The 12814-nt window shown below is 40.3% G+C and overlaps 1 protein-coding gene across 1 annotated transcript in view; it reads left to right on the forward strand.

Moving 5' to 3' along the window:
• The window catches only part of LOC115318058 (tachykinin-like peptides receptor 86C), a 151223-nt gene that overhangs the window by 84859 nt on the left and 53550 nt on the right, over positions 1 to 12814 (forward strand). Inside the window, exon 2 of the mRNA XM_040210917.1 lies at positions 8206 to 8421. Within this exon, the coding sequence (XP_040066851.1) occupies positions 8206 to 8421 (216 nt within the window). The remainder of the gene's footprint in view (positions 1 to 8205; positions 8422 to 12814) is intronic.

Here is a 12814-nt window from a genome sequence, read left to right on the forward strand (position 1 = left end):
CAGCGTTCCCCCCCTTATCTCGCAGCCAGAACAACCGGGCACGTGACCTGAAGACAAATATATGCTGCCAATGTTGACACTAACCATGCGCTGGAGTTGTAAAACACAGGACAGGCACAGAGTTCGGATACCGTAATGGTTCGTGTATTGTCGTCATTGCAGCGATTCGACACGGGTCACTACCCGAATGCTTGTCCAGCTGACGATTATCACGAGCTTAAGGTAGAGTGCTCACGGAATGCTCGGGTTTAATCTATAAGCTGCATTCAAACTTTCTTACTGGGGCGTACATCGAAGTGTCCAGTTTAGGGCTGGATGAGTATAGTAGCGGCGTGCGGTCATGTACGGTGTGATGCACGTTAACTCTTTCCTGAGCAGGGTAAAAGTAGCAATTTTCAGTTGATGTGTGCGAGAGATTTTATTTTTCTAACCAATTAATACATAGAGCTATATGACAGACCAAAATGTGGTCAATTAGTTGTTCTATCAAAACTGACAGTGGTTGGTATACTGTGGAAAAAAATATTTAAAATATCTATTTCTTGAAAATAAAATGTACGTTCGAAAGGCGTATCAACACCGAAACTTCTTCGGCTACGTCTAATTAAACGATAAATAAAAGAAATTTCGAATATTCAAAACGTACCCCACACTCACGGCCATTACTTCTGAAAGTTGGTGCACTCTAACTGGCGCTGTCTATGTTTGGTTTTTCGGAGAGTTAGCCTCTGTAACACGCTTGCTTTCCAACGAAGGAATGCTCATATTCGTGGAAGACAGACAGTGCACTTCACATTCCCAGGAGAATTCTTTCTTTGTGTTCTGCCTTTGGTTTATCACAGCCTTGATTGCAGTTCCTTCGTATTTAGCATTTTTTTTCGCCTTGTCGGGAACACCAACGCGCACGCCGGCTCAGGAAAGCATTATACATTATAGTTATGCTTACCGACAACCATCTGTGAAGCGACGTTTACTACATCCTTTAAAGTGTCCCCAGAGCTCCTGAGAACTAAAAAGTATTCAGCAATACAGTTGAATTATGTAAATAATGCCGTCTTTGTTAAGAAGATTAAGGCAAGCAGTTGGCCGTGTTAGACAAGGGCTGCCACCGTTGCCAGGACTATTTTTGACTGCCCACCAGCTTGTGATAAAGTTCTAGCCTACGTCAAAACTCGAACCACAGTTCTTCCGCTATCCACGCGATTGTAGAACAGAATTCTCCGCTCTAACTTTAATTTCTTGACGGCGCTTGGAAACTATCGATCGCCGCTCATTGATGTCCTATGGGTGCTGTCAGGAAAGACTTAAAGACGCCAAAGATAACGGTTTTACTCCACCGTTCAATTTTACATCTGCAACTGAGACATTGGACGCCCTTTGATGCTGACAAACTTTCCAATGTAAAAACATGCACACAACGTTATTTTTTTAATAATTTAGAACAATGTAAAATCGGCGATTTTAGGGATAGGTTGGATATATTTTATTCATTTAATTTTAGAATGCTCACGTAAGACATCAGAGAACAACATGAGTCGAGGCATGAATACTATAGTTGGTGGCGTCGTGGTCTTTTAAAAAGGAACGAGATACCTTTTTTCTCTTCGTTACTCAGACCGAAGTGGCTAATCTCTAGTCAAAGTAAATGGGTTCTAACGTGATATTTAACGAAGGAACTAAGTAAAAATAAGGCGTTACTTGTAGAGCGCTGCTCTCTATTACATTGCGTACAAATCTGTATTCATTATATACTTAAAAAAACAAATTAGCAATTATTGTTCTCTCAGGTTACATTACGCGATTGTTCTTTATGTTTTCATGGAGCTGTAATAATCTATCGACCGTAAGCTCATCTGTAAAATTATACAGGGCTTTTATTTGTTACTTAAAAAAATTAAAAAATATATTATAGGGGTGAAATTGTGACGAGGTTTGTCTTCCCCAATTCCCCATTTATTTTATGAGGCTCGACGGACCTTATAAGAGGAAATATTCGTCACGGTAGGCTTACTAATTAGCTAAACGTTCTTAATTAACATTTCAATTATTATTTTTTGGTCAAGCTGGAATTGCAATCTTGACGGCAGGTACTATTAGAGGTCAGGTTTAATTAATCGGCGACAAGGTAAAGGTTTCTGAGATATTGATAGATACATTTCGGCGTTTGTTCTCCCGTGTTAAATATTTCGCTGAAAAGGAGCGTCCCACAACCTGCCCAGAATGACCCTTGGAAGACTGTGTCAATCATGTCGTCGCTTTTTCGGTAGTGTGTCCTTAATGGGTGCGTCGATGACACTAGTGACCAGGTAACCTAAACAACTATGTCATTCTTCCAAGCGTCTTTGTGAGCAGGGCTTCATGTGGTCATTTTGCGCGCAATTTTGGAATTGAATAAAAAAATACGTAGAATTGATTGTTAAGAGAAAAAGAAAATGAAAAAAAAACATTATTTTTCGCAAATTAGCCTGACCTCCTGTAGTAACTGCCATCACTAGAGAAATTCCAACGTAACGACTAAAACCAAAGAATAAAAAGTTAAATAACACACTTTAGTGAGTTAGTGAAGTTAGCATGACGATTATTTTTTTCCTCTAATATACGCTGAGCATGATAAAGACATGGTGAAAACGGTACTCGTCTAGCTCGTCTCTCCTTGTGGTAGAAAATATGTTCGAAACAAGCACAATTTGTATATATTTCGAAATATTTTCATGAGCTCGTTAAGAGTCCTCGTTTTAATTAAATGAAAAAAATGTGAAACATTCGGAATTTATGATTCTTGTAACTCAGATTAATCTTTCATTTTATACGCGGAGTATCTTCTTTGGTCTCCGAAGGAAAAGAAGCTTACTAAAAATACGTAACAAATTAAAACCTCTCGTGTAATGTGCAATAATGCGACTTAAAGCAACAAAAAAAAAAAACACGCACACACACAACGCATTTATAGTAAGTACAATAACATAAATTTAGTGCTTTGTTTTGGAAAAGCAAATTTATTGCTCATGATTAGAATGAAACTAATTATACTTGATACCAGAAAATATGAACAATACATACAGGGTTATTGATTTTAATTCGAGCAGATTAAAACGAAGTGTGATGAGAGCTAGGCTCGGGCCATCTTGACCAAGTGTTTATCACGCTCGGCAGACATTAAACAAGGGGATTGTCGTCACGTTTACGTTTGGTCAACTAATTAACACAACATTTTTAATTATTTCCAATAATTGGTTTACGGAGTCATGTCAGAATTGTGGTATTGACATAAATTACGATTAGAGGTGAGACAATATTAAAAAAATATCTGCGAGATCATAATGGATTATAATTTGGTAATCTGTAATTTTTGCGTTTTTTTAGCCCGATTTAAGAACATTATGCAAAAAAAGTACGTATTAAGCTTGCCCACAATGATGCTTGGAAGAGTGAAGTAGTCGTTTAGGTCACGTCGTCACTTGTTGAGATAGTGACGGCATGATTGAAAATAAAGACGCCAATCTTCCAAGCGTCACTGTGGGCAGGGCTTGTGACGCCACTTTTGAGCGCAATTCTTAACTCGGACAAGAGAAAAACCGCGAAATTTGAACGATTAATTTATGAAAAATCATTTACTTTTCGCAAATGCCTTAAATGTGTCTATGATCAAATAAAAAATGTCGTCAATAATACAATTTCGACATGTTTCCAAAAACCAATCATTGAAAAGTTAATTAATCAATTTAATGAATTCTTCAACTTACCGTGGAGATTAGACCCTAATTGAATGTCGCCATGGGCTGATAAATACATGAAGAAAACTCGTCCATCTCTTCAACCTTATTATTAAACAATTGTTCGATTTGTTTAATAATAAGGTTGAAGAGACACCCTGTCTCATAGAATATTCGTACGTGTTCAAATAAAAGTAAAAGAAAAAATTCAACTCTGTAGCTTCAATTAGAATATCTAAGAAAATAACGACTATAAAGCCAAAATGACGGTAAGCGCTATTGCGCAATCCCAAGTTCGTCAAAGTTTGATTTCAGATTGAACAAAAGTAGAGATGTATAGGTATTGCATAGTGTTTCTATCTCTGAAGGCTTCTAAATCGCTGTGAAGTGTAACAGTGCTAAAAGCAAGAAGTCCTTTATCATCTGATGGCTTTAACGAGGCAGAAATCGGATCGGGACAAAGGCACGAGCATATATTTTTATTGTTTTATACATCTCCTGCATATCGGACCAGACAATTTAACGCTCAAATAATTATAATCTCGTTTATTAAAAGCTGAGGTAGAATTTATTTACTAAATAAGGTTGTTTGCTGCTCTGATAGTGAATTCAGTAACAACAGTATATATATATATATAAACTTTAGCTGTGCCAATTAATATTCCATTTCATAAACCCTAGAGGCTTTCTAAAGCAAAACACACAACAAATGTGTTTTTGGGCCACGCCTTAACTAAAACGCGTAGACATCACCATTGTTAAAATTAAAGAAAACGTCACAGATGGGTGCAATATATACAAATTGGTAAGGCACTCCGGTGAGTTAGATAACTTGATGTTATCTAACTCACCGAAATGAGTGATGAATATCCTCCAGCTCGCATTTAGTTCTCTGCTACTTCTTTCTTAAATGCGTTGCTAAATGATGTTATTTTCTAAGGGTAATAGTCTGTAATGTTCATCTATGTGTATATTTTTATGACGTCAGGGGATAATATAATATTGCTCGTAAATAACAAAATGCGCAGAAAATTCTTATTTTTTACGTATTCTTCTGCTTTGGGTGTATCCCTCAAACAATACGTCCTATTATTCACTGAACATATGTATATTGGACTATTTTCTCACTGCGTGTCATTTTTTCGATTAGTGGATAACACCTTTGTGTCGTAGCTTGATCAAAATAGTCTTAACATACGGGTTTTAATGAAAGTTCTATGTAACGCGTTACTTGTACTTAATGACGTTTTCGGCACTGAATGAAAGACTTGTTAGTCTTTAATAGAACGAACGAATAACATATGTTTTACTTTATGATAGAATAAAATGTAACAGTATTTTTTATTTCTCGAGGAGTGCGTCTACAACATAATTTTCCCAACGTAGTTTTAACCATAGGCGTAGACTACGGAGTGGCATCGGGGCTCGTGCCCCCCCTGGTGAGATCCGGGGGGGAGGGGGGAGCAGAGCCCCCCCTGGGCCAGGGTCATGATCCTTACCGGGACGCTGTTTACATGCCATGTAACGAGCTTCTAGCAGTGGCATGTAAACAAAATAACGCCCACGTTGCCTTTATTGACAAAATTCATAGGAAATGAAATCCCAGTGTGCTTTCGTTAGCTTCAATCTCCAGTTCTGGCGAGAAGGTAACGCGCAACCCCCCCCCCCCGGTAAAAAGGAAAGTCTACGCCGCTGGTTTTCACACTTGCGCGCGCTTCGCGCCTATGACTTCAACGGCGAATAATCTCCAGCTGAACAATTAACAGCTGTACGGAAATCAATACAGTATAAAGAGAGCTATGGCTTAGCACGTAACCATTGCGTTTTATATCGATGAATAATCCCTCTTTTACGGACACACCTTTAACAAACAAACACTACGAGGTAGTAACGGTTAGCCCCCTGGAACATTCTATTCCATCCTCTGTTCATCAGTTCAGTCTAGCTTTCCCTAAGTGAGGTAATGAAACACTTCATTGCTGTCAAGTTTAAGTGAATTGAAGGTACGGGCGAACTCGCATAAGGTACTATCACAATCAATATGATCTGAAACGAGGCACTACGCGTGGAGCGTAATACTACGAGTGCCTCCTGTTCGTGCGCTCCAGATCAACGAAGCTCATCTCGAATACCCGAGAGTAGAAACAAAAAGTGAAAAACGCACACACAGGTCTCAAGCACAATTGCGACGGTTATTCACGACGAAAATAATCCGTGGAGAAGGGGAACAAGGACCAACACAAATCTCCAAATGCAGCTAGGTGACTGGTGCTCGACCGAAAAAATCCGCCGGCTCCGGGTATCGAACTCGGCACTTCTCCATTTCCAGTGGAGCGCTCTACCAACTGAGCTATCCAGGGGTAAGATGTCAGTGGAGCAAACATGTTTTATGAGATGCCACCAGTTTAACACCAACAAGGGTGGAAGTCTTGCATTTTAAGGTTATGATTATAATGCAACTAAATGCAATGGTGCAAGCGAGCTGTACGAGTATGACGAAAATTTCGTTATAATCATAACAAATTGCATTATAATCATAACCTTAAAATGCAACCCTACCACCCTTGTTGGTGTTAGACAGGTGGCATCCAATAAAACGTGTTTTCTCGACTGACATCTAACCCCAGGTTAGCTCAGTTGGTGGAGCGCTCCACCTGTAATGGAGAGGTCCCGGGTTGGATACCCGGACCTCTACATTACATTATGTAGAGGTCCGGGTACTCTGCATTATGATTATAATGCAGTTAATTGCATTATAATCATAAACGTTTATTCACATTTTCTTGTAGAGAACGTGGGTGCTAAGTTCGAGATGCGTATTCTTTAAAACAGGAGTCTAGAAAATGCTTCCCGCGACTCTCTGGCGTCCTTCGGATGCGAGCTCCTGTTTCGATACCTCGAGCGCTACATACACCGTGACGCTCGAGGAGGAGCTCTGCTCATATAACATGTTCACAGATTTGACATTGTCCTCTTATCGTTTTGACTGAGCTTTGTTTTGTCTAAATATTTGATTCTGCCCTTTCTCGGGTAAATCAGCCTTGACGACAATACCACTGCTAAGCTAGAAGCGCGAGCTCTTTTTATCAAGGAGGCGCATCGGCTGCACAAATCTCGCTCTGCAGGAGCGACTGCACAATATATATAAAGCTATGAGCTTGGCACTCTAGCCGGCAAAAAAATCCTCTTAGAATACGAGTATTTAACTAAAATGCTGTTATAAAATCGCCAGGAGAGCAAAACTTCCGTATAAAGTGTTATTATTTTTCACGCCTGTTAAACGGAGCAGATTGTGCGACAGGGCAACGGCAGTGTGCGTGGTCTTGCTCAATTGAGAATTGCCGGCACGTTGCCGTTTATGAATTTTGTTACCAGATCAGGTGTGGGCTCATATTTCTTAAAACAAACACGGATATTAGCATTATATTACTCGTTTGAGCGACTCCAAAATGTGATTCTAGTTGCGGGTCGACGACCTATGATAGAAATATCTTTTTAAATGCTTGCTAACTCAAAATAAGTATCCAAAAATAAATATTTTGTTGCTTTTTCCGGTGAAAGATTATATTGGAATTACATGCCCCAGGTATTTGAAATGTTTATTTCTAGTGTGAATGCAGTGTTTCTTTAAACATGTCCAGGGTCTCTGCTTACAAAATCTATTTGAGTCAGACCACTTTTTGCCACCTTACGATTATCTGGAAGTGCTTCCTATGGCGCAGTATAGATCCCCTGCCATACTATGAAGTAAGCATGTTTTATAGCGCTGACGTTTGCCGTAGAAGGCACTAACAACGCTAACTTCAAGTTTTGTAACGTTATAACATATTAACATGACAGAGAGAAGAAATTGCTAAATGAATAACGACAACAAGATAGTCCTACAAGCATTACATTAAATACTCAAGTACTGATGTTTAAATATCGTTGTCTCGTAACTTAAGAAAAACAAGTGAACATTTCTGTCACTTCTGTTTAACAAATTGAATAATTAACTTTGCTCGTCTTTAAAAGTTCGCCAATTGCCCAACTTAAGTTAAAATGGGATATATTCATTTCAAAACCGAAGGAAGCTTCTCGCAAGTTCTGATCACACAAACGGAGAAGTGAACAATTTGAGCGATTCCAGTCATGCACCAAAATATAACGCAGGAAAATAAGAAAAAGAAAGAGCAATGTAAATTTGAATAGCAATCGGAGTCAGTTCAATCCTCCAATACGCGAAATTATAATTACCCGCAAAGATATATGGTGCACGTTGCTGATAACGCCTGCAGGGAGGAGTCAATTGAAGGGTTTAAAAAAAAAGAAATGCAAACTATTCATTGATAGCTGTGAGGAAAAGAGAATACTGTACTAGGTGATAATTAAGTACTTCTGTGTTATCTCCCCTGCCTTGCCTCCCTTCGTGTTTCTGGACGCCACGGAATGCTCGCTGCCTACCCATTTATGTCCTTGGGAATCTGCGGTAAGAGTGATTACGCCTCTGCAGGTACTTCGCCATCGTGCGACCTCTGTGCGGTCGACTGTCAAGGTGCCACGCAGCGGTCACCATCGGCACTATCTGGGGGGCGTCGGGGCTCTTGGCGCTGCCGACGCTGCTCTTCTCGAGGACCAAGTCGTACCGCTACGGTGACAACGATGTGCGCATCGTCTGCTTGCTCGTCTGGCCCGACGGACCGCCGACCATCTCATCAGCCGAGTATCTGTAAGCCCCTCTCTCGTAGATACGTCAAAATATCAAGTTTTCTGATGTTAAATTAAAAAAAAAAAAAAAAAACGCAGGAAAAGAAGCGGGCAAGTAGGTTTTGGCATATTAAGAAAATAAAATTTTCGTTGGAACTTTAATAAGAGAATATACAAACCCAGGGAAGCCTAACTGATTATCTACAGGGATATCATCAACCGTGTGTTTCACATTAACTTGGAAGCGCTGTCTCGCATTCATAACATGTAATTCAGGTGAGATGACGAATGTGCTCTCAACATAGCGTACAATATAGGACCCAAAAATGTTCCTTTTTTTTTTGTTTGCGGTGCCGAATCATATTCATGTCAGTAAGCTGTGCAAAGCGCTTGGATATGTGACAGATGGTGATGAGTTCCCCATCAGGCATTTAGATCGCATCCAAAAATCAACCACGATATCGAGGCTTTCTACATTTTAAGATGCAAGGAAGACATGCGCTTGAGTTGAAAAGAAATTCCGGTAAACCAATGCGAGATATAGCGTTTAAGTTAATAAGAAGCGACTGGTTGATAACATCTATGCAGTAGATTATTTGTGGTTTCCGTGGTTTTTGTTTGCTTCGATTAAAATTAATTATATGACAAAGCCTAGTTTGTTCTTTTCTTCTATCTATTTATTTTTACTCGGATTTTTTTTTGACAATTTATCCCCAACTCGGCCAAATTTATAAACTTCTACAGTTCCTTACCTATAATATGGACTATTGTGCGTTATTATTTGCTCTGTAACATTCTTATTTTTGGGGGGTTCTAAAGCTTAATAGAAATAACGACTGATTGTAGTAGCGATTATATAAACCTGCTGTAGAATATTGATTTTATAGGCAAAACTAACACCTTAATCATGCTAAAATTTGGGAGTTTATTGTACACTCATTTACAAATTTAAAAATGAAATCAAATTCTAAAACTATGCATGGAAGTAAGTCATCTAGCGCAGTAAAAAATATACAACAAATTGAACGTCTAAAGAGCGGCATACTGAAAGGAAAAAACGTTTCCAAAATGTATTTTACTTATTTTAGCTAATGCAACATTATTTTCTGAAGCAAAAGTTTCGTGCCTCAAAAGCAGTCCTCAGAGGCGGCGTTTTAGCTTTCAGCCAGCTTAATGTTTTTACAAAAACATAAATCTATAAAAAAATCTTTTAAACACTGATTCGGCTCCAAGTAATTACCAGAACTGCGTCCCACTGATCATGTTTCCTCAAATTGTTTTGGTTGTCAGAAAAGGCAACCAATGATGTTGACTTTAGTATCGGTGATGAATGGCAGATGGCACATCAGTGACTTGCACAGGTGCCGCTTAAGACTGCCTTCAAGCCTCTTTTGTGGACTGTTGATTAAATGTATACATTTTAATGCTGTGCCCAACCGATCGCCTTTTCCGATTTCTTTAGCTACAATCATTTCCGAGGCTACGACATAAACTAAGAACGGTCTCATGAGGAGCAAAATCCTCTTGTAATTTGGTGACTCCAACAACGAAGAATTCTGATTCCCATCCGGTGGGCCGAATAAACGCTAATACCATCATCAACCCGTAAAGCAAATAGCAACAACTTCAAAAATTAAATAAACCAAGCACCGAAACAACGTACACAACAGGGAAGGTTAACGCACTGGATGATCTCCGCGGTACCGGCTAGAAGGGCGAAGAAAGACGAATAACCTCACCTGTCCACTCCACTTTATTGGATGCGCCGGTGATCAAGCGCAAGCATTCCACCTCCTTCTGACCCGAGAGACGGATGGCCACGGCGCGAACCCGGGACAACTTGCAGCCATAAATCTTGCCCAGAAACCCCTCTTTGTCTGGCGGCGTCAGGACATTGCACCGGGGCCACCATCAGTCGCCTGATCGCGTCAGAAGAATCTGGTCAGTTGCCATTCGACGTAGTAGCGGCATCGCGCCTAACAGAGGGAAAAAAAGTTCGAATTGTTTGTGCCCCGGGATCAGTCAATGACATTTCTTCGGCATACGGCGCTGTGTATTTCTTCTTTCTTGTCACTTTCTGTAAGCCGCCGCGAAAGTAGAAAGGACAGGAAGGAATCTATTCTGGGAAGCTTTCCCTTTTGCGCCGGATGTCTGGCTTCAATGAAGCTAAGATGCCGGCGCTAAAGCTGGTGTTTTACTGTCGAAGTTCACAATAAAACAGAAAGCGAATTTACGGATTTAGAGGGCTGGGATTTGAGGGAGCTTTATTATTATTGTTTTAAGCATTCATTGACTAAGGATGACGAAGGAACCGAGTAATTCAAAATTGGGCTCATAATTGTTTTGCCCAGTTGATATCGCTGCGTTGTGCTCCCTCTTCAAACGTGGAGGTTGATTATAAGCACTTTATACTGCACTCTAGAATAAATAAATATTTTTTTCGAAACACGCGATCTGCTTTGAGCCATATAAAAACGCACCACCAAGATTTAGAACTACAGACGTTGATAGATTAAGACATGCACAGCGTGGTCAGTATAATGGGCGTAATATTTTTGTTTATATTTTTACGGCAGATTCTAGCCACTTATAGGTGGGTAGATATGTCCACCTTATCGACATATTCGCTCTAGAGCTGAATGCCTTCGCGCTACCTGCGTGGCGGCTTTTTTCTGCCCACAAAATTCGTCCTTTCTTAGTGCATCGCACCCACGCCTGGACTCGGCATCCAGATCACCAGTGACCGCGAGATGGCATCCTCGGAGGGACGTTTTTAATGGCCCAGAACAGGTGGTAACCTCTGAATGCTATATTTCGCTTCACCTTACTTCCAAAGGCAGCCCACGCTACGCGCTAATGGGAACAATTAGACATCGTCAGAGCATATAATAATATTGTTCGCCACGTTTCTGCGTGTGTTTTATTACTACTAAACTAATGATAAACAAAAAAACGCCCAGTGACATGCGTTTTTGACATTGCTTGATTGGTCCAGTTAGCTCCTAGCATCTGCTGCGTCTGGACTTATGCTGGAACCCAGCATAGATGGGGCCGTACACATTCGCGACAAAAAAAAGTTCGTACGACGTGTTAGAAAGATGACCGAACTCAACCAGGCGCCGGCCGATCACGGCCCCAGGTAGATCAACGCGACGCCAAGATTGACCAAAGCCCGGTGAAGTTCGGCCATTCTGCCGAAGCCTCTTGTGACCTGTCAGCCATTTGCGCGTGCATATGCATGAGCAAATCTGGGCCTGTATGTTTACATGTTCGGGGCGATGAAAAAAAAGCACCGAAAGGACAAATATGTTGCCATCATTGATGAGCTAGATTCAGCTTTTCAGGCGCGAGCGTAATGCACCGCCAAAAGGCGGTGTAAGTGCATTCAGCCCCAGGAGGACAGTGGGAAGAATGCCGATACAGCTACCGATCTCATAATGAACGGCATTTAAAAAAAAAAAAAAAAAATATTGTAACGTCGTAACGTACGTTTCTTGCACGACCACGCACATTGCTCCGTGATTCTTTTATCGGCATTTTTATTGGGGAATACCGCAATCAGGGAATACTATTGGGGAATACTCAGGACTAGCCACGAGCTTCGTTTCTTTAACGGTCAAGGAGTAAAGAAGACCCGGATAAAACTTCGAGCGTTGGTAACATTTGACTGGTTGAAACAATGGATTGAGAAGATTGGGCTGCCATTTGATAGAATCCGATCGCTGACCTGTAGTCTAGTGTTTTCATTCTTGACATAAAAGAAAACCATTGTTCTCACATCAAGGGCTGCGAAGGAGATAGAACATCCTGCACTGCCTGCGACCAAAGAGCATCGAATCAATAGGAGATCAATCGCGAGTACCTAATTTTCCCCTCCCTTTCTCCTCTACCCAAAGGCTATCTTCCACAATTGAGTACTCTACGATTTTAGTCATTTTAACGAAGGCTGAGATAATTCAACAAATGTTTGACTGACGACGGTACAAGAAGGCTTTTATGCGGGTACAATAGTTGGAAATATGAGGTCCAAATTATATAAGCAAATTACCTTGACGTAATAAAATAGCGTATAACGTGTTTGAATATTCAAAGTTGAAGCACACTCGCCGGTTTCAGTGTTTATGAACGTTTCAAAATATAATAATTAAAAAAAACTGAATAATTTGTTGAACCACAAAATGCACTTTAAATCTGTTTAAAAACACGTGCAAACATACAACGCATATTACATAGGCCCATATAGAGGGCCCATATAAAGAAAATCGAACACTCATTAGCGCAAGTCACAATGTTAAAGGCTGTTTCACATGCTGCGATTCTCGTCTGAAATCAATGCGATTTCCACTAAATGCGGCACTAAAACCGCAGTCGCTTTGCGATTGGTTTCCACCAAGTTGGTATTTTGTCGAAGAGTC

This window comes from Ixodes scapularis, unplaced genomic scaffold (genome assembly GCF_016920785.2).
Source record: "Ixodes scapularis isolate PalLabHiFi unplaced genomic scaffold, ASM1692078v2 PGA_scaffold3__209_contigs__length_174095766, whole genome shotgun sequence".
NCBI classification, from domain to species: domain Eukaryota; kingdom Metazoa; phylum Arthropoda; class Arachnida; order Ixodida; family Ixodidae; genus Ixodes; species Ixodes scapularis.